This window comes from Castanea sativa, chromosome 6 (assembly GCF_040712315.1).
Source record: "Castanea sativa cultivar Marrone di Chiusa Pesio chromosome 6, ASM4071231v1".
In the NCBI taxonomy this organism is placed as follows: domain Eukaryota; kingdom Viridiplantae; phylum Streptophyta; class Magnoliopsida; order Fagales; family Fagaceae; genus Castanea; species Castanea sativa.
In genome coordinates, this window is record NC_134018.1 from 50,478,282 (window position 1) to 50,505,447 (window position 27,166).

The following is a 27,166-nucleotide window of genomic DNA, read 5'->3' on the forward strand; positions in this document are numbered from 1 at the left end:
GCCATTCTGGTTCAACAACTACAATATATTCATTCAATCAAACCAGCTTATGAGGCAAGGTCCCCTTTAAGGATTTGAGTACCTTTCAGGCCAACTCATAAAAGATAGCTTATATCCCCAAACCATTCTTTAGAACATGCTTTGGCTTTGAATATGATCTTGGAAAATAATATTCCTCCTACTTCCATAAATCTTTTGGCCTCAAGTCGTCCTTATGGAATCTATGTATGCTTCTGAAATAGCCATTCTCAGTCTGGTGATAAAAGATTAATTCTCACTATCACTAATGGAAGACACGGTAGGTGACATTGTGGCAACTACAATAACATTCTCTCCATGTCCTACATCTATTTCATACAGCTCGTGAAAAACTTCACGAGATTCATATATCAACTTCTCATAGAATGATCTATTTGGAGAAATGACATTTACAACAAGAATACCAAAGTCACACAGGACCAACTTAGCAGCCAAAAGAACTTGCTTTCTAATAAGTTCCAATGGTGGAGCACTTGTACCATTTGTAGCATCACTAGAATCCAAATCAACCATAATGGCATCAAATTTGTTATTGACATCACATAAAACTGTTTTTTTAAGATTAAAGTACACTTACTAATTTGGGTTTGTTTTTGTTTTTACCCTTTATGTTTAATTCATTTTCATAGGGGTCCTTTTTGTTGCAAAATTTCCATTGCGGCCCTTTACGTTTGATTATGTATTTGACTTTTTATATTTCATGTAGGGCCAAATAGAAAATTGAATCAAACGCATGAAAGACCAGATGAAAACAAAATCAAACATGAAAGCCCAAAATAAAAAATTAAAAAATTAAAAAAAAAATTTGAAACCTAAAAGGTTAAAATGAAAACAAATCCAAATTTTAAGGGCCAAAAATATACTTTAGTTTTTATTTTATTTTTTCATTTTGAGAGATAAAGATATTATTATTATTATTATTATTATTATTATTATTATTATCTATATATACTACAAAACGGAAGCAATAAATAGCTATTATTTTGAGTGTTTTTAAAAAATTTGAAATTTTAAACCCCTCAATCTAATATGTGAAACACTAAAAACAATAAATAGCTAATAATATTAAAGCTTTATTTCCTAATAGCCGTTATAAACTTATAAGTTATAACTATTAGGGGGGGAAAAAAAAGACCAAAAAACAAAAATCCTTAACTTTCTATATCTTTTTTTTTTTATAATTCAATTTTTATTTTTGGGAGGGAGAATTTGAGCTCTAGATGTCTCAACTAAATATAACGTTTTTTCTTATTGAGATTCAAAATACCAAGAGATGTATCATAATACCTAAATTTGACCCTCAATCTGGTAATTAAGAATAAATTATATTATTTTTACCTAAAATTTGTCAAAAGGCCATTTATGCTGGACATAGTTTTCGACGTCCAGTTAAGGCTTATTTGGGATCAAATTTCAGGCCCCAATAGTTTGGGCTAGAATGAAGAAAAAGCTAACTTTGGCCCCAATACTTCAAATTATAGCCCGATGTGTATGATAATAAGGCCGAGCTTGGATTTACAAGTCTGGACTAATATATGGTATGGTTAAAGAAAAAGTCTCACAGTTGATGCCTACATGATAATTTTCTGTCCAACTTGCAGCTCGAAGTGCTGGTTGAACTAGTGGAATGAATGATGAATCACTGTTTTTCACAAAAAGAAATCAATCCACCAAGACACCAACCCAACGAATTGGGCATTCATAGATTAAAAAAAAGAAGGTAAAGCTGACTGCAATAGAAAAGGAGAAAAAAATTTTAATTACGTATAGAGGCATAAAGGGGGATATTGGACTAAATTATTCAATTGCAATCATTAGCTTTTTGCAAAATTATCCCTCAAAAAAAAAAATGCTTTATGCAAAATTGCTTAATCGGTGGCTTCTATCAAAAGAGAAAGTCTATAAACAGAGAAAAAGAAAAAAAAAATTACAAAAATGTTCACAGCGGCTAATATAGTAGATTGTTAGTAATAGGTAAAAAAGTGGTGTCAAATGTCAATAATTGGCTCAGATGAAAACTAGTAAAATTTTCATAACTCAACTGTTGTGAAATTTTTTGTATGCGTATGTAATGTTACTATTCCTTCAAATATATTTTTGGAGTTAAAGATGGGACTTATTTCCTATAGAATATTATTTATTGTGTGTATGTTTCTCTCCACTGTCCACATGCATAGGCATTTGTAACATGTTTATCTTGTGGTTATTATGGGTTGTGTCTGCTACAGCATGGAGGCATTGACAATGACCCTAATCATAATCAAATTCCACCTCTTGCTAACCAAAACTGAACGTATAAAAACATAATTTCAATCCCCATTACACCACAAACAAACTCAAACAAATAATCAATGACTAAATCACATTTTCTTTTAGTTGAACAAAAAGGGTACGAGGAGACTACTAAATGTGAACTATCTTGTATGTCATCATACGCACTCCCTTATTTGCTAAATGATAAATGATTGAGAGACTATAAGTAAGGGGGTCACAAGCGCTTTCATGTGAGTCAAGTCATATCATGCCTCCCTATTGAGAAAATATTAGTAATTTATAATAGTAGAAAGAAATACTTTTAGATTTTATCCCATATCAAGTGTAACTTTTAAATCACCACTTTGAATGGTCTGAATATGATTTAAAAATAATAATAGTAAGCAGAGATGGGAGAATTCAGATTTATATTCTTATTCACTTAATAATTCAACAATACCAATGAGCTACAAAGCTCTTGGCATCCTAACACAATATACTTATCATTTACTACAAATTAAGTATAATAATGATAACAATAACATAAATCTATGTGCCTTAGCATTGTCCCATGAATAAAGACAACAAAGCATGTTCCAAAAACCTAGAATCAAAGAATAGTTCTTCTAGGTCTACAATTTTTGTTCCACCACTTACAATTGATCACATTTAAGTTGTGGTATAAAAACTGTGTCTACAAACTTTCTCGTAAAAAATGGAGAGTGCAACATGCAAAATTGTACTTTTGTTTCACTTACAAAAAATACATAGTGGCTCTTCCCCTCTCCTACCTCCATCATTTAGTGGCTGGATCATTGTTTCAATGGCCACAACCGTTGGTAGCCACTAATTTTGGTAGTTTGTGCTCGAAAAATTTTACATGTCATACTAAGAGCATTCACATCTAGTATCTATAAAAATTAAATAAATAAATAAATCCATTTTATCATCTCAAATGTTACTTTATTATTTATACTATACCATTTTACAGCACATCTATCATCCCAAACTCTATTTTTTTCCAGTTTATTTAAATATTCTTTTTTTTTTTTTACTATTTCACTCTCTCTTCCTTCTCCTCTCTTTCTCCCTCTACCTCTAGCACCAGCCACAACAAATTAAAAAAAAAAAAAAACATAGCCACCACCATGCCACCCACCAACACACTGCCACCCCCACATATCCCAACACCACCCACCGGACCATCCAAAATCCACGTTGATTGCCATGCCGTGGCCATGAATCCAACCCAACTCCAGTGCAAGCTTTGAACGAGAAAGAGAGATATGAGATGAGAGAAAGAGTGAGGAGGGAGGAGCTCTATGAGAGAGAGAGAGAGAGAGTAAATGAGAGACAGAAGTGAGAGTGAGAAAAAACAAAAGGTGAAAAAGAATAAAATATAATTCTTTTGGTTTACAATTGAGCTACAGTGTCATCATACATTTAGAATGGCACTGTAGCACAATTGCAGATTTTTTTGCAATTCAAAGATTTTACAAGATCGGGTAATGGGCAATTTTTGTGCCTTGATGCTAAAATATATCAACATATGGCATATAAGAGACCGGATGTGAATACTCTAAGTGTGCATTTGGAATTGCTTAAAAAACTATTTTTTTTTACTATTCAGCTTATTTTTGCTACTATTCATGAGTTCTATTGCATTTTTTGGTACTATTTATGACCCCCTTTATACTATTTCAGCTACCTTTTAACTTTACTTACAGTACTTTCAGTAAAAAAATTTCAGTTTCAGCTAAATAAACTGTTCCCAAACAAACACTAAACATCAAAAAATATTTTACAGCAAAACAAGTGGATCGTTAAAATAAAGAAAAATGAGAGATAAGAAAATAAAGTAGGATAACAATAAAATAAAAGAGTAAAACATAAATTGTATGACTTACTTAAAAATGTAAGTGGATGTAACTTTAATTAATGCTTGAAACAATGTAACTTTTTTAAGTGAACATAACAACTTAAATTTTAAATAGAAAAATTACATCATTTTATACATATATGACATTTTATAGCCATTTAATTAACGCAGCCACTTAATCAACTCTTATGGATAGAATGATAAATGTTTAAAACGGACTTATAATATAATAACATTATAAAAAAATATTTAAAATTTTCAAACGTAATGAAATAAAATTAAAAAAATCTAAAATTATTTAGAATTTTTTTAAGGACCTATTTGGTAAGAGATTTCAAGTAAAGTTGTTGTTGTTGTTTTGTTGAAATAAATGTGAATAAAAAAATGTACAAAAAAATGTGTAATATTATTTAATCACTAAAAATTATTGCTTAAATAACGTTAACAAACATTCCTATAAAAAACAACAATAATATAAAAAAAAACAACTTGAGGGAGTAAAGACAAGGGTTGTGAAGGTCCAACGGGTAAGGAGAGGCGGCCCAAGATTTTGTTCAACGAATGTACTACTTGCTTCAACTTTGAATTTGGAGGGGTACAAATACAATCAATGTTTCACTTTCCATATCACCAAAGGTTGGTACTACACCCACCGTGGTCCCATCTGCCTCTGAATTCTTCTTCTATTTATACCGCCTCCCCTCTCCTCTCCTTTTAACGTATCCTCCTCCAACCTCACATTCTCTCTCTCTCTCTCTCTCTCTCTCTCGACGGAGGCATTTCGTCGAACACATCGAGCCTATGCTTTGAGGTTCGATTCCCACCTTTTTTACACTACATGTACCCACGTTACGTATCTGTTTGTGTTTTTTTTTTTTTCTTAATTTGGAATTTGCTTTCTTTTTTGATGAACTTGGAATTTGCTTTCTCTATCAATAAGTTTAAAACTCATTCATAAAATGCTTTTTGGTTTTTTAATAATTCTTTTGGAATCTTTCAGATCAAGATTGGCTTTTTTCTCAACGTGTATGTTCTTCTTTTTTTTTTTTTTGTGTGTGGAAACTGTTACATGAGTTGTAAAATTTAACGTTATTATGATTATTATTGTAAAAGTACTGCTGTACCATGTAAAATTTTGATGTTTTAAAAACCTGTACATTTTTTGTCCACTACTGTTAAGATACAAAAGTTGTTAAATCTAATAAATATAGAATTAAAAAAGCTTTAAGATGTTATCATGGAAGGCAACAATCTTCAGTGAGCATAGGAAATCAGAATTGCAGACAAAATGAGATTGAAGTCATTTTTCGAAGATTGATGTAAGTGATTTGACAAAAATGATGTTACAATGTTATACTGAAGCATTATTGGCTCTTGAAAGATCTATGTTGAAGTAAATTTTCACTGAGCTTGTCACCCTGATTTTTTTATTTTTTTTGTTCTTGTTCATTACCTTTTGTTTTCCTGGTATTCTGAGTTGTTTGGACTGTTTACAGAGCCTGATGTTACTAATTGATCCATCTGGCCAAGCAAATCCGGTTTTCGAAATTTTGTTTGGTATTCTTCACTGATGTGACAAACTTAATTAAAAAAAAATAGTTATTTCAATGCAGATCAAATTGACTATGGTTAGACTAATTTATTCAAAATATGTTTCACTTGAAATTTTTATAATATATTTGATTGTATGCGTTGCTATTTTGCAGAAGGCGTGGAAGTGGGGGGGTTTTGTGTTCACACATATATAAATTTTGCATTCCCCCTTATTGATAAAAAATGAATTTCACATTGTGTTCATCATCTTCTGAGCTCAAGTACCCTTGTGTTGAGGGTTTGCGGCATTCAAATGTAAACATACTAGTGCCCAGACCTTCTGTAAGGGTTGGTTATTCTCCTAAAAAAGATAGTATTCAAGTGTCTGATAATGATACTGGGAAAATGATTATTGCAAATCATTTAATGCCTGGGAAAGTGGAAGGACCGTACATGGGAAAGAAACAGCTGCAGAAGCCTAGTCAGAAGCTAGAATTTGTGAGAACATTGTTGATTGACAACTATGATAGTTACACATACAATATTTACCAGGAATTGTCTGTTGTTAATGGGTGTAAGCTCTCTCTCCATTTGTCTATTTGTCTATCTATTTTCATGGTGCACAACTCTTTACTACTGATGTTATACTTTTCATCTTTTGAAGCATGCTAATAGTCTTTTCTGATTGTTCATGATCCTACATTCTAAGGGCTTTTCTTTGCAATTTTTTACAGTATACGATAAGCTGGTTGATACGTATAGGTCTCATGACTTTTGTGTAACCTAGATTGGTTCCTCTTATATGAACTTTGATCTTAAAAACTTGAATCCTCTTTATGAGCCATATTAAAATATCAAGTACTGTGAAGAATTTTAAAGCACTGCATTTATGGTAACTAGATATGCTTACTTTTAAGTATCTTGTTTGATTTATGTTTAATTCATCAGTATGGTAACTGCATTTATGCTTACTTTTAAGGTGTATGTGAAACATTCCTCTCACATAGTCATGGGTCTGCCATTGTGAAATAATAAGGTTTACAATATTGATGCAGAGATGGTAATAAGAACTTACTAGGGTATAACTTGTTTTGACATCTTCCTCTTCTGGTTTGATATTGTGCCAGTACCTCCTGTGGTAGTGCGAAATGATGAATGGACTTGGAAGGATGTTTGCCACTATTTGTATGAAGAAAATGCATTTGATAATATTGTTATATCACCAGGACCTGGTTCTCCAACATGCCCTGCAGATATAGGTGAGAGAATGTAATGTAATTTTGATATATGCTTTTTATTCCCATCATTTTCATCCATAATAGCTGAAAATAGTAGTGTGAAAAAATGTTTACTCAAAGCACAGTTCTGCAATAGCTATACTCACAATTTTCACTATCAAGGGGCTATGGAAGAGCATATGATCACATTTGAATTTTCTTCTAACGCAAGCAAGATAGAGGAAGCTTGATTGTGATAGGCTTTATTCCAGAGAGCTTTAGTATAAGTGGCATCCTAATTGAGCACTATATTATGAATAGATGGCTGTATGGCATTATGAATATCATTTGAGTGATCTTGCCTAGCCAAAAAAGTGACAGCATAACTTATTACAGTTGGCTGCAGTTCTACTTTGTTTCTGTATATTACTTATTTGGGTAAAGTCAATGATGATATGTTTTACAAACTATCTTTATCTTGCAGGAATATGTCTCCGATTGCTGCTCGAGTGTTGGGATATCCCTATTTTGGGTGTTTGCCTTGGACACCAGGTATTTCTGTTTAATGTGCTTTCTATTGTCCTGGTTATCATAAATTTCTTTTCCAATCATTGTTTTACATTCTGTGTCTATGATCATCATCTGTGCACTTAGCCCCATTTTAGGTTCTCTAGAAATCTCCCGTTAAAGCTGTTAATTCCCATCTGAAAATTATTTGCATTATAAGTTATACTCTATGCCATAATCACATCAGTGAAAGTAAATGTTTTTTTTTTTTCCCAAAATTGGTGCTTATGTGTTATGTTGAACATCCTCAGACTCTGATGGTCCACCTACAATATGCTCTAATTGTTTTTGCTGTGTTATAATGTATAAAATCAATGGGTACACCCTTCTCATTTGTGGTTGCAGTGCAAAATAGATATATGGTTTTGTCAGGATGTGTGTCACACACTTGCATACACGTGGACATGTGTGCGACAGATATACTATAACAAAGCTTTACTTTACAGAGATACATTGAGATTCTAGGTTGACTTATTAAAAACAATAAGTAAAAAGAGAGAGATTCTAGGTTGTAACTTGTATTTGATTCTCCTCACCTTAGTTTTCCTAGTTACAGTTTATTGTTAAGTTTAGGCTATATGATTATTTACAAATACAATATTTTAGAGTATAAAGAATCCATTTAAAGTAAAAAAGATTGAAGAATAAATGTGGCTGACCTTGACTGTTGAGGATCCATAGCTGACCTCAAAAAAATTGGGACTAAAGATTGGTTGTTGTTATTATAAATAAATGAGCTTGAAGCATTACCTTAACAATTTAATAAATGTGCAGATTATCAATAATATATCTAAGTTCCGTGCTAAACAATAAGTTGACCCACATATAAATCATGGGGCCCATATTTTAAAAATCGTAGGGTCTCAAGGATTTCCAATCCTGCAATAGAGACTCACCTTTATTTTATTTTATTTTTCCCAGCAGTGGCGCAGAATGTAGCTCTCCCTGCTTCCTCCCTCTCTCACTCTTACAAATGGTCTAAATTGAAACTATTATATTCACTGCAGCATCTCTTTCTTATTTTATAGTAAATTATACATTATATTTCGTATACTGTCAAATATAATCTTTGGTGATTTGATTCTATAATTGTTTGCATGTAAATAAAACTATTACCTTGAGGATTATGCATCATAAATTTTTGCCTCCTTAAAGAAAGTTATTTATTATCTCTCCACTTTTAGCTTTTCTTCTGAATGACTTATGATCTGGCAGGCTTTAGGATATGTGCACGGTGCTCGAGTTGTCCATGCACCTGAACCAGTCCATGGGCGATTGAGGTATGGTTATCTAGTTTTTGTTTTGATGCTAATTTAATCAACTGAGAAATTCTGGTTTGGAGCAATAAGATGGTGACTTATTATTTTTAAAAGGCCTGCTAACTTATTTTTTTTCCAATATAGTGAAATACAGCATAACGGATGCCGATTGTTTCATGACATTCCTTCTGGCAGAGATTCAGGATTCAAGGTCAGTTTGTCTTTTTTTGAAAGAGTTTGGAATTTATAGTTCTCAAAAGACATACAATGAAAAGAGTTATTTTGTAAATTGTATTTGACACTACTGCAATGGCCAGGCTTTTGGGTTTATTTTAACACCTACATTTAAATTAGGTAGTAGGTATTTAGCAACTGAAGCAATGTTATCAGAAGATCTCAACTATTTGATGTAGATCTCTCTTTCGATGTCTCATTCATCATTATTTCTTTCATTTCTTGATCTCTATGTACAACATACATTCAGGGGAAGAAAATCTATCATGAGGTCACTTTTGAGTTGCATTCAGATTATATGAGATTACATATAAATTCTGAATTTACATTTAGATGACCAACTCCTGTAATTTTAGTATGGTCTAAAACATTTTATAATTAAAAAGCACAACCAACACGTAAATATATCATAAAATTCATGAAGATGGGAATCACATGAAAAATCTAATATACTTCAACTTGCAATTTTACATTTTAAATATGAATAAAACATTAGTAAAGTTGTCTTGCAGATATGGTCATTTTTCAGTATTAGGAAGTGTTTTAAGTTCACAAAAATTTGGATAATCCTTTATAACTGTTTTTACTGCAACTGCATGCTCTGCTTTCATGGGCCCATAGGGAAATTATCAGTGTTGATCCTAAATTCCTGTTAATTAAAACTAATTGCAGGTGGTTCGATATCACTCGCTTGTAATAGATGCCAAATCTCTCCCAAAGGAGCTCATTCCTATAGCTTGGACCTCTTCTGGTGATGCGCTTTCTTTTTTTGAGACCCAGAAGTCTAACATTATGTCAGATGCTTATGAGAGTCAGATTGGGCATAAAAGCTCCTCTGAATCTATTTCAGAAATTAAAAATGGAAATTGTTGGCCTTTTGTCCAGTTTGATGAAAGTAGAAGAGTTCTCATGGGCATCATGCATTCTTCCAGGCCACATTACGGTTTGCAGGTGGGTCACATGGTCATTCTGCTAAGTGTTTTTAATTATTCAGCTCTTCTTCTTTTAAGCGCTACAGTAACTCTTGACTTTCTTTTGACCTTCAGTTTCATCCAGAGAGTGTTGCCACATATCATGGGAGGCAAATATTCAAGAATTTTAGAAAGATCACAGAGGATTATTGGCAGAGATTGAGGCCATATGCTGGTAAACTGGAGCTCTGTTAAGATATACTAATTACTAATTCATTGTTCTTGTTTGGTGGCCCTGCTTTTTATGCGTACTACATATATATATGTGCCCATGTAGATAGATGTATGTTCATTTTGGCTGACTCATAATTTTGGGAGATAGCCTGTTTATTGTTTTTATGCGGACAAAATGGTATACTGCCAGGTTTATTGTTAATAAATATTAGATGAAGATTTTTATGAGGACAAAATGGTATTCTGCCAAGTTTATTGTTAATAAAGATTAGATGAAGAAGTTTGATGTTTTAACATACCTGAAAGGTTTTTGATTGCCTTCATTTATGCATGCACTACAGACGTAATTGCCCTGTAATTTCCTCTGAGTTACTTCTTTTAGCACGCATGCAGGTGCCCTGTGCTAGTCAACTTTTAAGAGAAGTTCCTAGAAGCCGGCATTTAGTGAGTAATGCAGCTGATCAACTATATAGAGACCCTCCCCAAACTAGCCAATTAGTGCATGATGCAGATAAGAGGAGCTATTTTGAAGTGTCCAATATGGTGCATCTTTCACATCCAAGCACTGGTGTTAAATTTCTAAAATTGAAATGGAAGAAATTTGATCACTTGGCCAGTCAAGTTGGTGGGGCAAGAAATATATTTTGTGAATTGTTTGGACGTCATAAAGCCGAGGACACCTTTTGGTTGGATAGTTCTTCAATTGAAAAGGTTGGTTTGTTGCCTAATGACTACTCTTACTGAGCTTCACAATGTTCCACTTTTTCATTATCTATGCCTTTCTTAACAATGTTACTGGTCCAATTGAAACAAGATTTTCTAGTGTCACAGTCTTACTTGCAATCTTGTGATTTTAAGCAGGGAAATTACTTTTGTAAAAAAAAACTGGAAATTATGAACTTTGGATATTAAAGAAATTGATTCTGGCAATTAGAATATATCAAATCTTGGAAGAATTTGCAATGTGTCCATGGATATTTTACTCAGTCTTACTATACATAAAGCTTAATTTATTCAAGTTATACAAAATAGTTTGACTGCTTCCACCTCCCCTTTGGTCCAAAACTTACAGCAATAATAACAACTAAGCCTTGGTCCCAATATTTTGGGGTTGGTTATGGGTTTTCAACAGACTATTCAAGGTCGGTCACATGTATTTTTTCTACCATTCTATCCTATCTGAGGTCATGTATTTTGTTATTTCCTTAATTGACATATCGTTTTTACTCTTTTTATTATTGTTATTTTTTATCTTTATTTTTTTTTCTCATTCCCTCAACTTGAATCAACTCACTCTTTCTCAACGGTGCATTATTGCTTTCCTTTGAACATGACCACACCTTTTCAAGCAACTATCCCTCGTCTTTTCATCAATAGGGGTCACCCTATCTTTAAGCAAATTTTCTTCTTTTGAATCCTATCTTTCCATGTATTTCTAATTATCCATCTTAATAAATCTCATTTCAGCTACACTCATTTAATGAATGTGTTAGCTCTTAATATCCCAACATTCAATAACATAAAGCATTGCTGGTCTTATTGCAGTCTTATAAATTTTTTGACTATTAAGAAATCTGTAATAAAGAAAATCAAATGCCACCCAATACACAAGATGTGTACTTAGATAGATGTACTCTTATAAAACTTTGCCTTTCATGTAATTGGTTTTCTATGATCACAAAATACTCCTAATATGTTTCTCCATTTCATATCCTATAATTACATACCGTGCGCCAAAACTTATCCACAAAAAAGAAGAAGAAAAAAGATACACAATTCAGTTTGAAAATTGACATATAGTGGAGATTGATTTTTTATTTTTATTTTTGCATTATACTAATTCTATAACTTAGAGAAAATTGTTTATGCAATATTTTAATCCATTGATAGTTGTGCTGCTGATTATATTTTTTATACATTTTCAAGCATATAAAATATTGTTATTTGGACATTGGACCATTATGTTTGTTGGAAATTGTCTCAAATTCCTATTTGGACTTTGTTTGGGCTTTCTTGGTGTGTCTATTCCTTGTGAAAAAAGTAACATGGTATTCTTTGTCCACTATGGTATTCCTAGACCACTAAGAAATATGAATTGCAGCCTCATGAATAGACAGTATCGTTAAGGGCTTTGGCCCAAGCAGTCCTCCCATATGAGGAGAAGAAAACTTGTAGAAGAACATGAAGTGGGTTTCTTCAAAGAATAGTTTTTGCTAGTTGCTTAGGGGATAAAAGGTATTGGTGTGTGTGAGCTTAGAGTTTATCTATTGATTAAGTGAGAGCATCATTGGGATTATTGTATCTGTGAGATTGTGAGCATCTCGTTTGTTAGGAGTGTAATGGCTATAGGGTTAGTTTATCGAGGTTTTGTTATGGGCGTAATGGGTATTGGGTTAGTTTGTGTAATGTGTTTTGTGAGGTTTGTGAGAGTTGGTTGAATGTGATTGCAACCCATATCATTGATGGTGGACTTTGGTTAGTGTTGTCTATAGATGTAGGCCTGGAGTTGGCCAAATCATGTTAAATCTTATTGTCTTCAAAACATCTGTGTTATTTTACTTGTGTTCTTGATATCGTTCTCATCATTGTTTTTATGGTTTACTGTTGTTTTATTTTAGCCTGATGAAAAACTAATTTGGTATCCTCTCTGTTTTATATCTCTAGAAAAGAGCACGCTTTTCATTCATGGGAGGAAAAGGTGGATCTCTTTGGAAGCAGTTGACATACAGATTGTCTGATCAAAGGTCTGAAATATCAATCATGTGAAATTTATGCAAACAAGTCCAAGCTTTTCTTCTTTCTTCTCCCTTTTCATTATTTTTGGAACATTTTTCTGTTTCTAATGATGGCCTTGACTATGTGCGTTCAATTCAAGAACAAGTTTTAGAGTTTTTAACATTTGTTATGAGAATATAATATTATTAAGGTAATGATTATGTGCTTATCCTTTTACAGTGATATGTCTTTTAAAGGTGGAGGATACCTATCGATTGAAGATTCTCATGGCTCTCCCAGAAGCATATTCTTGGAAGAAGGTTTTCTTGATTATCTGAACAAGGTACTTCATGAACATCATTGGAGTAGTTGTCTTCTTTGTGCACACCTGAGATGCACTCGATAGTGGGCTATGGCTTTTGTCGCAATCTTTTGTGTGCTAATTTTCTATGTTTTTTTTGTGACTATTCCATTAATTTCATATGAATTTTGACCTATCAGGTGAAAATGTTGTCTGTACATTTACTGCCTTTTTTATATCGCACCAGCGAAGTTGATTAGGCTTGCAACATCAAGTTTTGCATTAGAGATATAATTTCTATTATTAACATTAAATTGGAAGATTTACTTCATTATCTATCTTTTTATTTTGAATTTTACAGATCAGTTCACACCTTGCAAGAATAGTAGCTCATTTTTGCATTTGCAATTTACCCTTTCACTTCAGTTAGGATTACAATTAAGAGTTTAACATTGTTGTGGAATATGTTCTTTCTTAAGATGAGTGTTATACCTTGTAGCAGACAGAGTGATGTATTATGGTCAGCAACTTCATCAGGCCCTGAAATTGCTGGCATTGTGAAATTAGTGGCTTTAGGACTTTTCTGTAGTTCTGCTTGAGGAGTTTGATTTATATATCTTCCTTGGAGAATAGATGGAATTAAGAATTATATAGAAGGCATGCCTCTGGGACTTTGACATGTGTCCCAAAACATATGAAACACATAGATGTCTTCATTGTATGCTCATGCATGGAGTAAGGAATGCAAACTGTTGCGAGTTTGAATCTGATACTCGTTTTAATAGAAGTTTCTCAATTTGCACTCCATGTTGGTCTTCTCATTTTCTCATACCTATTTCAAAACCATTTACAAAACTTGATTAATCAGATACTAGCATACAGGAAAATTCCCTTAACACCCCCCCTCCCCTTCAGTCCTGAATGAAAAAATTGATTATAATCATTGATATGATTTTTATACCCTCCTGAAGTGTAAACTCTGTGATCTTGTTTATCTCAAAATATATGTCATGAAATACATAGGTCTTCTTGAAGATTTCCAACTTGTGTCACCTGAGCATCTCCTTTTCTTTTTGAAAATAACTTTACAAATGAGCTATAGCTCAACCCGTACTTCCTCCTCCCATAGGATTGGGATAGAGTGAATTGGGGGTTCAAGACCCACTTGGTGCGTGTGTAACTTACCAGTAATTAAAATAAAATAAAAAACTTTTGTTTCTTATTAATATACTTACCATTTTGTTCTGATAATTTTTTCATGTTTGCTTGATCTTTGGGCCAGGAGCTTTTGTCATTCCGTTATGAAGAGAAAGATTATGAAGGACTACCTTTTGACTTTCATGGTGGATATATTGGTTATATTGGGTATGCAGTTAGGTTTATTCTCATTTTATATTGTTCATTCTACCGTTTAAATAATGGTTCCGTGTTACTTCTGCTAAAATTGGTGGCCCGAAACTCATTCTCTAACTTAAGCCTGTATAAAACCAATCTTGTACAATATGAATCATGAACATTTTATAGAAATGGGAGTCTAACACTTCATTTGGTTAGAGGGAATGGGAGAGAAGGGAGAAGAAAAGACCCAAATTCCTTTGTTTGGTTAGAAGGAAAAAGAGGAGAGAGAATATCTAGAGGGAAAGGGTTTCTATGGGTCCCACCAATTTTTAATTTTTATTTACTTTCCCTTCAAATCCATAAAATTACTTTTATTCCCTTGAAAATTTTTATTTTATTTTTGTGTGAAATTACTTTTATATCCTCATAAATAATTATTAATTTAAAATTAGATAGATAAATAATATAAATTTTTTTTTGTTTAATTTCCTTTCACTCCTTTCTCTTACCTCTATATCCAAGCACAGATGGGAAAATTTATTTCCCCCTTTTCTTTCCTTCTCCTGTACTCACTATTTTCTCTTCTCTTCCCTTGCCTTCTGTGCAATCAAATGTAGTGTAAAGGATTTTTTTCTTTCCACCAGATACAGTAGGACTGTCTCATTTACTCACTCTTCCAAATTTATACGCTTTCACGGTATTTCTTGTATAGCTCTCAAGTTATCCCATAGAAGCTAATATTGATTTTCTTGTCATGCAGGTATAACCTTAAAGTTGAATGTGGTGTGGTCTCCAACCGCCACAAATCTAGGTCTCCGGATGCTTGCTTTTTCTTTGCTGATAATCTTCTTGTTGTTGATCACCAAAATGATGATGTTTACATACTGTCTCTACATGAAGAATGCACAACTATGACACCATGGCTGGACGATACCGAGGAGAAGCTTTTCAGCTTAAAAGCTTCTGCCACAAGGTTAGAGGAGCAGACTTTCCAGGCTGCAACCTTATCCCCATATAAGGCAGGCTTTCATGCTGACAAATCCAGAGAGCAATATATGGAGGATGTTGAGAAGTGTCTAGAGTACATTAAAGATGGAGAAAGCTATGAGTTGTGTCTTACAACTCAGATTAGAAGAAGTATTGGGGAAATAGATCCTCTTGGACTTTACCTTCACCTTAGACAAAAAAACCCAGCGCCATATGCTGCCTGGCTTAATTTTTCTAAGGAAGATTTATGCATTTGCTCTTCTTCCCCTGAGAGGTTCCTGCGATTGGACAGAAATGGTACATTGGAAGCCAAACCCATTAAAGGCACTATAGCTCGTGGTGCAACAGCAGAGGAAGATGAACAACACAAACTGCACCTACAATATAGGTAATGTGATTCTCCTGTTCAACAACATGAAAACTCATTTTTCATTTTCTGCCTTCAGTAATACTACTATGAATTCAAATTAATTGTTCTATGTATGTTTGGTCAATTGGAAAAGACTTTATTATCAGGATGATAAGTTTCATTGAATAATAGGCCAGTGAAAACGTTCAAAAAAAAAAACACTGCATTTTATGTCCAAGAATTGTAGCTTTGTGTTCTTTTGCTGCTCCTTGCCATGATCTAATGTGCTCTTTCTCTCTCTTGTGACAGTGAAAAGGATCAGGCAGAGAATTTAATGATTGTTGATCTTCTAAGGAATGACCTTGGACGTGTCTGTGAGCCTGGCTCTGTTCATGTTCCTCATCTTATGGATGTGGAATCATATGCGACTGTTCATACCATGGTGAGTACAATTCGTGGGAAAAAGCGGTCAAATTTAAGTGCAGTTGATTGTGTCAAAGCTGCATTTCCGGGTGGTTCAATGACAGGCGCACCAAAGTTAAGATCAATGGAATTACTTGATTCTCTTGAAAGTTGTTCACGGGGCATTTACTCGGGTTCCATTGGATTTTTCTCGTATAACAAGACCTTCGATCTGAATATTGTAATAAGAACAGTTGTTGTGCACGAAGGTGAAGCTTCAATAGGAGCAGGAGGGGCCATTGTTGCTTTATCAAATCCAGAAGACGAGTATGAAGAAATGGTTTTGAAAACAAATGCCCCAGCAAAGGCTGTAATGGAATTTTTATAGGGGGGTCAGCATTATGCATTGTACCTTATCCACTAGCTAATTTGATAGTTTCATAGAGGAAAGTTATACGGTCCTGCGGAGAACTGCAGCAATGTAACCTAGTTTAGATTATAATTGGATTCATGATTTATATTGTCATAACAATAAAAGGGTTATTCTTTTTTGATAGAATGTTGTGGTTTCTTCTCATCTATTATAGTTATATTTATATTTTATTGCCTAGCCTTGAGTAGATAGATGTCGCATTGGTTTGATTCTCTTATATTACTCTATTGTTATCTGCATGTAAAATTTTCTTCTCTGAACTGAAAAGGGGAAAAAAATGACAAAGAGACAAATTTTAGGAAATGTGAAATTTCCAATATGTTGACGCGGTTGTTGGCACCAAACACCCTGGGCCCCAGTCACCATGGTTTTCAGTAGTGTCGTAATATCCACCGCCAAAAGAAGAAAGGGAAAAAAGAACTAGTGATGTAATAAGAAATATGTTCGGGGTTTGTTTACTAATGTCTTTTTCAGGATTTTAGATTGTGACCATCGAGAGTAGATTAAAAGAGTATTTATCTTTCTTTACTTCTATGGGTTCGGCTTATTTCCAGTGGTGTTTCAACATGATATCTTCATTGGTTTTAATGAGAAGTTATCACATCACTTATTGATTAAATTTGCCATGGAGATTAAAACCCAATATAAAACTAATTGAACAACCTTTTTTTTAATTCAACACTTTTAACTTTAAGGTTTAAAGTTTTACCACCTAAGGTTTCCCTTTCTTTTTTTTTTTTTCCTTGCCGCCATACAGGAATGGAGCCAAGACTTGGAGTTAGGGGGGCAACTTTGTTGCTAGCTGTGTACGGCAGCTCCGACCTTTGAATCTAGTGCTTTATCACTAAGGATTTTTGTTTAAAATTTTTTAAATGACCAAGTAGTTTGTTTTGGGTAAAATAGATTAATTGAACTTAATTTTTTTAGTTTTATAATTGTTAATTTTTGTTGTTCGGCTAATTTTTTTGGGCTTGTATATTTTGTTTTAGATTTAATCTATTAATTTTTTATGTCCTTTAAAATGTGAAAAATGCTAAAACTACAAAATTTTTACAAATTGCTAATGTGGTGAGTGACTTTTGGTAAGTAAAAAGTAATGCAAGTGTACGAACTAATAAGAATTTGCTACCTCAATAATTTGTATAAACATTGTAAAAATGTTTTTAGCTATAACAATACTCTCAAAAGAATTGATGGCATTATTGAACAAAATTGCTAAACTTACTACCTATTAATATAGTAATATTCAAAAAAAAAAAATATTTAGGGGGGGGCTATTCTAGTCCAATAACAGCTCCGTCCATGCCCCCAAATAAGAACTTGAACTATTTAGTATAATCTTTAGGGGTGGCAGAAACTGAGAAAGAAAAAGAGTGAAGAAGAAGAAATCTTTTTTCAAGGTATTATGTTACTGCTTATACAGGCAAGAGTATCAAATATGATCAAGAACAATGTTTACTTGGAACTTTTGAGAAATCGGTAAACATTTATGGTAAGAAAAGAAACTGAAATTTTTTCAGTAGTTGTGTTGATTTTCAAAAATGTAATCTTTGGCTAATAATTGTAATCTGTCATGAGGAAGGAGAAATTTTCATATTCTTATTTTATGTTCTAAGAATCCTAGGGATCTTGAAGTGGATGACGTTACTTCATTGCTTGCAGAGTCACTGGTAGAATTTAAGCATTTCCTACCTTTCTTTGAAAGGTTTAAATGAGAACATAAATTTTGGTTGACATTGAATGGATGCAATGACTTGTTAATTTTGAATGATTGTAAATGGCTAGAGTTTGTAATTGTTGGAGTTCACAGTTTATGCTTCTTTGTTTGAGCTCAAAGAATGTATTTTTGGAACTCAGTTTATGCTATATTGTTGGCACTGAACGTGCACATCTGAATTTGCATAAAAATGTATAATTTACTATTTAAATGAATTATTTTATCTATTATACCATTTCACTTACAATACACTCAGCATCTCAATCTCTATGTTTTTAACACTTTATTTAAATATTCTTTATTTTATTATTTTTATTTACTATTTACTTGAGAAAGAGAGAGAGAGAGTAATAAAAAAGGTTAATAATTGTTTATTGGAAGAGAGAGGCAATAAAATATACTTGTTAGAGATATATTAACCCATTAGTACAAGTCCAAGCCTAATTTTACTTTGTGTGCAAGCCAAATCTCTTACTTGTACTAAAAGTCTATTAGTCTAGGGTTTAGTCTATTATATATACATATGTTATGGTTCATTGTAACACAAGATTTGTACTACACTCTAATATATTATTGATGTAGCCAATTAGAGTTTCCTCCATGGATGTAGGCCGTTAGGCTGAATTACGTAATACTCGTGTGTTATTGTGTTCTATACTTTATTACTTTTGCTTCCGCATCTATACTAGTATATTCAACATGATATACCAATGCTAATATTTAACAATACTAATATATTAATTTTACTATCTAGCTACAATAATTTGTATATATACACACTACTATAGTAATATTCATGGTTGCTAAAAAATTTTAACAATACACGCCCGAGTAAAGCTCAATTTGAGCTGGTGTGTTACTAAAATAACAATTTGGGAGATTTTACACTCCAATGATTATTATGCTAAGAACATATGAAAGAGTTTTTTTTTAATTTTACTTTTTTCTAGATATAAATAATTAAAATAAGTAATGTAATATACTAATGTCAGCCAGTAGATACTAACAAGTTGTGATTAGAGTAATACTACTTTCGGAGAAGTCCATTACTTACACTATTTTCATTATGCATCATTTACTTTAGATCACTTCACATTAATAATTATAATCAGATTCTAAAAAAAAAAAAATGAAAAATTAATTTTTTTTTGAGTAAACAGTAACACTTATGAAAAAGTAAAATTTGACATTCAAGATTCGAATCATACATCGGTAATTATTAAATTATAAATAAATATATTTATGAAAGGCTTTATAGTAAACCATTTTAAGAAAAAAAAAAATTGGGAATTGAAGTCCAACTTTTTGACAATTTTTTCAATTTTTGACAACTTTTTTAATCTTTAATAAAAATTTTCTTAAAATAGATTGTTAATGTACACCTTTAATCAGACTACTTATGAAAACAAATTAAGAAAATGACTGTGGACAAGTTATTGCTGCTTATATTTTATAAACGTTATATAACATCAGATCGGATTCAGATCCTCTAGAGTTTCTAGGGTACTCTACCAAGTAGAGTTCATTAAATCCTAACCACTCTTTAATGATTTAATGGTCTAGATTTTGCCATGTCAGCATTTCATTAACAATCATCTTAATTGTTTTGTTTACAACATTATTTTATTATTTCAAGAATATTATTAATGAAATGCTGACATGGCAGAATCTAAACCATTAAATCATTAAAGAGTGGTTAGGATTTAATGAACTTTACTGGTAGAGTACCCTAGGAACTCTAGAAGATCTGAAACCCATCAGATCATGTCTTCAAAAATCAAAATAGTCCCGTACACCTACCCCCACATTTTGGTTTCTGGTGGTGACCAGTAGTGACCACCAAACCCATAAGAGAGAAACAATTACCAAAAGAAAGAAAGAAAGAAAGAAAATGAATGATTTTTAGAGGGTAGGTGGCTTCTTGCTTATTCTATAAACAACGACTTCCTATTCATATAAGCCACCATTCACCAACCATCTCTCCCTCTCTCTCTCTCTCTCTCTCTCTCTTACTCTGTTTCTCTCTGTGTTGTGAGAGTGATCCATGGCTTCTTCATCTCTCTCAACTAAGCCATTTCTCGGGTCCTCAAGAACCCACAGCTTCTCTCGACTGCCCTCAGATCTTCGTCCCTCTCCACACATCTCTTTCCGTTCATCTAAACTCAAGAAGCTCCGTCAGTCTCTCTCTCTCTTTTCTGCTTTAATATTATGCAAGTTTGTCATTTTTACTTTAAGCTTTAGTGATTACTCTATATGTTTCAATATGGTTTCTGAATTTTTTTTTCATATGCAATGCCAATTGATAACTATTGCTGAGTGTTTTATTTTCCCAGTCTTAATGTCTAGAGTTCCCAAAACTCATGCCCATGTGTAAAAATATAATCTTTAGTACAATTTTCTTCTACCCAAGTTTATAAAAGTGGTTATTTCTATGACTTATGCTCTGGTTTGAATTGGGTTGAACCCAATTTGCTTTTAGAATAGAATTTGATATAACAGATATGGGTTTTTTAAAATTAACAATAATGGTATTGGAGAATTGGACTAAAAGCTGAAATTTTGGATTCTGACATGGTTATTGCTGAATCACAGAGATTCAAGCAGCTGGTAGTACATATGGTAACTATTTTCGTGTAACAACTTATGGAGAATCTCATGGAGGTGGTGTTGGTTGCATCATTGATGGATGCCCTCCTAGACTTCCCCTATCAGAAGCTGATATGCAAATTGAACTTGACAGAAGGTATTGGATGTTGTAGACTTAGCTTTTGTTCTATTCATTGCTGATGATAATGTGTCCTTTACTTATATGATATGTCTTTGTTGTGTTGGAAGAAGTAGTTATAGGTACTGGGGTTCTCATATCTTTTGATGATGAAAATTTTCTTTTTGAGGATTAATTTGTAGAAGTTTTTGTGTCCAGGAGGCCAGGTCAGAGTCGGATTACTACGCCAAGGAAGGAGACCGATACGTGCAAAATACTTTCAGGCATTTCTGAAGGTTAAGATTTTTGTTTTGGTTATCATTCAGATTATTATTATTATTTTTTTTTTGGTGGTGCTCAGCTAAAATTCTTGTTTTTTTGGTTGTACACATGATTTGTCAACTGCAGAAGTAACTACCGGCACACCGATATCTGTATTTGTGCCCAATACTGATCAGAGAGGAAATGTGAGTATTTGATGCTAGATTATAAGTCAATGGGTGTAAGGAGGAAATGTTTATGAAGATAAACAACTGCTTTGGAGGGTTAATGTATTGTTGGCATTTCCTTATAAAATTTTCAGGATTACAGCGAAATGTCAACGGCCTATAGGCCTTCTCATGCAGATGCTACTTATGACATGAAATATGGTGCAAGAGCAGTGCAGGTAATGTCTTTTGGCATTGAAGTTTAATGGCGCTAAGCGCATTTTGGTAATTTATTGCCCCTAATTTATCTGAATTTAATTTGTAAATGAAGGGTGGTGGTAGATCTTCAGCAAGAGAAACTATTGGAAGAGTTGCTGCTGGGGCTGTTGCCAAGAAAATCCTTAAGACCCTTGCAGGAACCGAGGTGTGTTTATTTTGTTGAGTTGCAGGCTCAAACTCTCTCTGTATCCTGTTTCTTTTTGATTACAAGGACTCTCTGTGTAATGTGAACATCTTGTTGTTGATTTTCGTGAATCTGTTCTCTCCTTGGTGTGTATGTCTGTTAATGTAGTTCCTTTCATGTGTAATTTTTGAATTAATTGCATACTCACTTTATTGAATACTTGTTAGTATTGAAAGGAAAATCATGATAATAATATGTGATAAATTGTGAGTTGTCCCAAAAGCGTAAGCTATTAGGAAATGGTGAATTTAATCATGTAACTATAATTCTTTTTGATAGATTACGTAACTATAATTCGAAAACACTCCCACTCACCTATGGGTCCAAACTCTTCCTTGATAAGTGGAGTCCAACATGAGGAATTCTTAACTTTTTATAAGGGAGGTAAAGTAGAGACATAGTTCAAACCTAGACCACCTGCTATGATACCATAATAACTTACCACTTATCCCAAAAGGTTAAATTGTTAGGAAATGGTGAACTTAATCACTTAACCATTATTTTAATAATATGCATGAAGAGCTTAGTTGGTTTGTCATTTAAAAGATAAGATTATTTATTGAACTTGGTTCCTCTTATAAAAAATGTGGTTGACCCTGATTTTTTGATGAGGATATACATGGAGACAACTCCAATTTAAATGGGTTTAAGGCTTAGGTTGAGCTTTTTGATAGGTAGATAGTGGGGGAGGAAGAGGTGGGGTTTGAAACACAGACACGAGGCACCATGAAGGATGCCATTACCACTGAGGTATCATTGAACCTCAAATTAAGGTGTAGTTGAGTTGATGAGTTAATTCCACATACCAAAAACAAAAATGCAGCTTGTCTCAGAGAAGTTTGACTTTGACCGGATGTTGACATTGGTAACTTACTTTAAGTTCACACACACATGTTTATGAATTGGTAGCTCTTAATTTCCCTAGGCGTGTTTCTGTTGGTTGGGTGATACAAATGTTATTTTTTTCCTTTTCTAACACCTTTTTTCCCTTGTCTTCAGATTCTTGCTTATGTCTCTCAAGTTCACAATGTTGTACTTCCCGAGGATTTGGTTGACCCTTACACTCTGACACTTGATCAGGTAATAATTGATATTAGGTTTAAGATCATTTTGTTGTAATCCATCCAAAGCAATAAAAGTATGAATGTTGTTTTGACACATGGGAGCTAGTTTCCTTGGGTGTCTCATGAATTTTTGGTATGTCTGTCAACTGAAATGCCATGGATTCCTCTAAAACCACAATGCTTTGCACTGATATGAGATAGATGTTTGTATTGCCAAAAGTTAGCTTTTGTTTCATGAATCTATACTTCTCTGATGGTATGTTAATTAAATAGTTAGTGCTTCACACTGTACATTTCTGTGGAAATGCATGTAAAATTCTTGTAGTTTATTGATGGAATCACTCTTAAGGTGAACTAATTAAAACCTAATCTAATTTAATGTGAAAGATATTAATGTTGGAATATGAAGCTTGTTAGGGTTATCTTGCATGACTTGAACAGAAACACTGTTGATAGTTTTAATGACAGTTCTTAACATTCATCCTTGTAAACACAACATACATGAATTCTATCTCTCATAAATTCATTTTCTGTTGAGCATTGGTTTCAAATAATCAGTAGGTACGGCAAAGTATCAATACCCTTGCACTGTTATGTGTAATAATAAATTGAGTTTCCGATATTCATGCTTCATGAATTTTTTTTCTCTGGCTTAATTTGATATTCCCCTGATCAATTTTGGACATTCATTAGCCTGACTATATCCTGTATGAAACATTACCAGATTGAGAGTAATATTGTTAGGTGCCCAAATCCAGAATATGCTGAAAAGATGATTAATGCTATAGATGTTGTCCGTGTGAGAGGGGATTCTGTTGGTGGTGTTGTCACTTGCATTGTGAGAAGATGCCCACGAGTAAGAACTCTTTCTCTCTCTCTCTCTCTCTCTCCCCCCCCCCCCCCTTTTTCCTCTCCTCTGAGCTGTGTGGTATGTGCATGTGTTTTTCTTAATTTTTTATAAAGCTTTTACTGAAGGTAGAAATTACTTTATTGCAGGGGCTTGGTTCGCCAGTCTTTGACAAGCTTGAAGCTGAGCTGGCTAAAGCTGCTATGTCATTACCTGCAACAAAGGGTTTTGAATTTGGCAGTGGCTTTGCAGGTTGAGAAACTTACATTGCACTTTGAGCACAATTTCCTTCACAGTTCTTAAAATGACCTGGGTCACAGGAGAATTTTTACTTGAAAGGATATTATTTGCATGGGAATATTGCATCTTGAGTGTGTTCTAGCAGTTTGACTGAAAACCTTTGTAGGTACGACCTTGTGTGGGAGCGAACATAATGATGAGTTCTTCACTGATGAACATGGAAGAATCAGAACAAGAACAAACCGCTCTGGCGGGATTCAGGTATGTATTGTATAATTGAATTAGTTTTAATATGTAGAGTGAATTCTCTATCCGTCTCTCTGAGATGGCTTATGTTCACAACAGGGAGGAATATCAAATGGGGAAATCATAAATATGAGAATAGCTTTCAAGCCAACGTCTACCATTTCAGTAAGCTCTCTCTCTCTCTCTCTCTCTCTCTCTCTTACAGACCTGCTTGCATGTGCGCAATAAACGCTGTTATGCTTGATTATTCTTTATTAAGCTGCCCAATTCACTTGCATGTGATTTTTATTTATTTTTAAATTATAATTTTTTTGGGATTCATAGAGCTGTAGGTTATAAACCTAATGTACCTTCCTGTGGAATGTACGTCACAAAGTAAACCCACTGTTTCTACTGTTTCATTGTTTGAAAAGCAACTCTTTGTATGGATGCAGCATATTTTCACCTTATATGGCATTTCATGTTAGCTTTCTGAGATAAATAATATCAATTGGTATATATATTGATGCTTGTGCAGAGGAAGCAGCACACAGTAACTCGAGAGAAAAAAGAAACAGAACTCATTGCTCGTGGCCGCCATGATCCTTGTGTTGTTCCGCGAGGTATTTCCCTGTTTACTAGATCAAATTTATTCATCACCTTATATATATATCTCGAAAAGATGACGATTCTTTACATCATAGTGACCAGGATCTTACACCCCCCCCCCCCCCCCCCTTTTCTTAATGATTTACATCATTTTTTTTATAAAGGGGTTAGAGACTATTCCACAAAGGGCAGAATATGTGGATATGGAGATTTATAGAAACTCCCAAAATTTGAAAACTGTGATATTGCAATAGCAACAAAGCTTTAGTCCCTAAATTTTGGAGTAAGCTATGATTTCTAAACAGACTAATCGAAGTGGGCCACATGTATTATTCTCCTCCAATACAGTGCGCCCCTAGTAGGCACGCCCCAACCTCTATTTGTAACAGATCCATTCATAAAGAAGTGACTGAATTTATGTTGGCGGACAACCTACTACAATCCTCATTTTTATAGGTTTAGGACTGGTTATGAGCAAAATACATGTGGAGTTAGAATTTGAAAACTGTGATGTGATCATATATAGGCTTGAGTCTTTCTTTTTTTTTACACCTGGTGGGTTTTGAAATCACAACCTATCCCTCCACCTTGCTCTTACAAGAGGAGGATGTGCCTTCTGAATTAGAGCTCTGTGACAAGAAAATTGGCAACACTTTTGAGTCTATTTTATCATATTTATTGTTTTCCCATAAATTTATTTGATGGAAATAAATTTCCCAGTTAAGTTTTTTGTCTGTTTGGTTGGGATGATGCAGTGATACCAGTGGGAGAAGCCACTAATAACCATGGTTCTTGTGGATAAATTGATGGCTCAGTTATCACATTATCTAAAAGCACCAATTTGCCAATAAACTTTAGCTTAAATGGCATCTTCTCCCTCCATACAAATAGGATAGAGGGTGAGGTTTTGGGTTTAAGATTCATTGTGTGCATAAATAATTTTCCTATTAGAACAGATAATCTCCTGGCACTTATTGAGAGCTTGATCTGGTGTAATATGGACAATGGCCAGAGTTGTTGAGAACTCTGATGGGGCAAGCCATGATCATCAATAGTGACACATCGTTTTAACAGATTTTCATTAGATCAATTCATCTCTCTTTCATGACATGTTTTTCTCTAAATTTATTTGGAATTAAATTGCTCATTTGTTTGGTTGGTTGGGATGGTGATGCAGCTGTTCCAATGGTAGAAGCGATGGTAGCACTGGTGCTTGTTGATCAATTGATGGCACAATATGCGCAGTGTAATCTGTTTCCAATCAATCCAGATCTACAAGAACCATTGTCATTGCCAAGGCTTGAGCCAGCCAATGTCTCCTTGTGAAAGATGACAAAACACTGCTATAGTATTATATTAGCCATTGGCCTCCACTAGAATGTCTTCATCGGGACAAATTTTCCTACCATATGTGAGAGACTTTCATGTCTTATCTATCAGAAGGCTAGTTCAATGTTCTTTTTCTGCTTTTTTTGGGGTGTGTTTTCCCTATTTCCTAATCGATGAAATGCAGGGTTCATGTTGAATGAAAAGGCGGGGTTCATATTGTAAGAATTGTTTGTTTTTTATTGTGCTTTATTGTTGACAAAAATTAAGATAATTTATTTTGTAAAAGTAATTTGAAATAATGAAAGACTTGAGCCTTACTTTTACTGGGATCTAAAGGATTTGTAAAGAATCCAAATCCCTCATGCTATGGTTCTGTATCTATGCTGTTCTGTTTTTTACCTTATCAAACCTGTTGTAAGACTGCATTTTCCTGAATTGCATAAACCAGTTTGTGAAATAAGTATCAAAGAGTGTATGGAGTGTGAATATGACCAAGAATTTTGCAGGTTATTGACATTGACCGTGGGGTTAATTAGGGTTTCAATCCTCCCAGCCCCATTTGTTGGCATAGATTTCCATTCTAAGAAATACCTTGAATCAATTTATACAGCTCCTCTAAGATGTAAATTTCATCACCAACACCAGGCGATGGTTTGCCTTAAAACATTTTGCATGTGTACTTTCTTCTTTGCATATTAATTAATAGGGTTGTTAAGATTCAAGTTGTGAAGAAAACTAACAACGTGAAGATGGAGTTCCAAAGGAAGAAGGGTTGCTTTTGTTGACTATGAAGTGTAGTCTAGGATAGTGATCTTTTGCTTATCAAAAAAATAAGATAGTAATCTTTCATGTATTATTGTATTCTATACATAGGTGTATACAGTGGCCC

At 33.6% G+C, this 27,166-nt stretch overlaps 2 protein-coding genes across 2 annotated transcripts; both read left to right on the forward strand.

Moving 5' to 3' along the window:
* The first annotated feature begins 4,819 nt into the window (after nt 1-4,819).
* LOC142640825 (aminodeoxychorismate synthase, chloroplastic) lies at nt 4,820-16,820 on the forward strand. Its single transcript, XM_075815109.1, has 14 exons — nt 4,820-4,982; nt 5,878-6,278; nt 6,832-6,963; nt 7,406-7,473; nt 8,704-8,768; nt 8,892-8,958; nt 9,654-9,932; nt 10,028-10,127; nt 10,509-10,837; nt 12,791-12,870; nt 13,082-13,184; nt 14,425-14,507; nt 15,241-15,855; nt 16,126-16,820. Exons 2-14 carry the CDS (start codon nt 5,948-5,950, stop codon nt 16,604-16,606), a joined length of 2,733 nt encoding a protein of 910 aa, XP_075671224.1. The 5' UTR covers nt 4,820-4,982; nt 5,878-5,947; the 3' UTR covers nt 16,607-16,820.
* A 3,423-nt stretch (nt 16,821-20,243) lies between these two features.
* LOC142640471 (chorismate synthase, chloroplastic) lies at nt 20,244-26,600 on the forward strand. Its single transcript, XM_075814588.1, has 13 exons — nt 20,244-20,542; nt 20,961-21,111; nt 21,292-21,368; nt 21,481-21,539; nt 21,656-21,739; nt 21,832-21,924; nt 22,963-23,043; nt 23,752-23,883; nt 24,024-24,126; nt 24,281-24,375; nt 24,460-24,525; nt 24,878-24,962; nt 26,126-26,600. The coding sequence occupies exons 1-13, from the start codon at nt 20,413-20,415 to the stop codon at nt 26,272-26,274; spliced, it is 1,305 nt and encodes a 434-aa protein (XP_075670703.1). The 5' UTR covers nt 20,244-20,412; the 3' UTR covers nt 26,275-26,600.
* The last annotated feature ends 566 nt before the right edge of the window (nt 26,601-27,166 follow it).

Excerpts from the sequence above, each read along its gene's own strand:
- LOC142640825 (XM_075815109.1), top strand. The coding sequence starts at position 5,948 with ATGAATTTCACATTGTGTTCATCATCTTCTGAGCTCAAGTACCCTTGT. Across the intron at positions 8,959-9,653 it reads GCAGAGATTCAGGATTCAAG|GTGGTTCGATATCACTCGCT; the intron begins GTCAGTTTGTCT and ends AACTAATTGCAG. Across the intron at positions 9,933-10,027 it reads GGCCACATTACGGTTTGCAG|TTTCATCCAGAGAGTGTTGC; the intron begins GTGGGTCACATG and ends TTTGACCTTCAG.
- LOC142640471 (XM_075814588.1), top strand. The coding sequence starts at position 20,413 with ATGGCTTCTTCATCTCTCTCAACTAAGCCATTTCTCGGGTCCTCAAGA. Across the intron at positions 20,543-20,960 it reads ATCTAAACTCAAGAAGCTCC|AGATTCAAGCAGCTGGTAGT; the intron begins GTCAGTCTCTCT and ends GCTGAATCACAG. Across the intron at positions 24,127-24,280 it reads ATTTGGCAGTGGCTTTGCAG|GTACGACCTTGTGTGGGAGC; the intron begins GTTGAGAAACTT and ends AAACCTTTGTAG.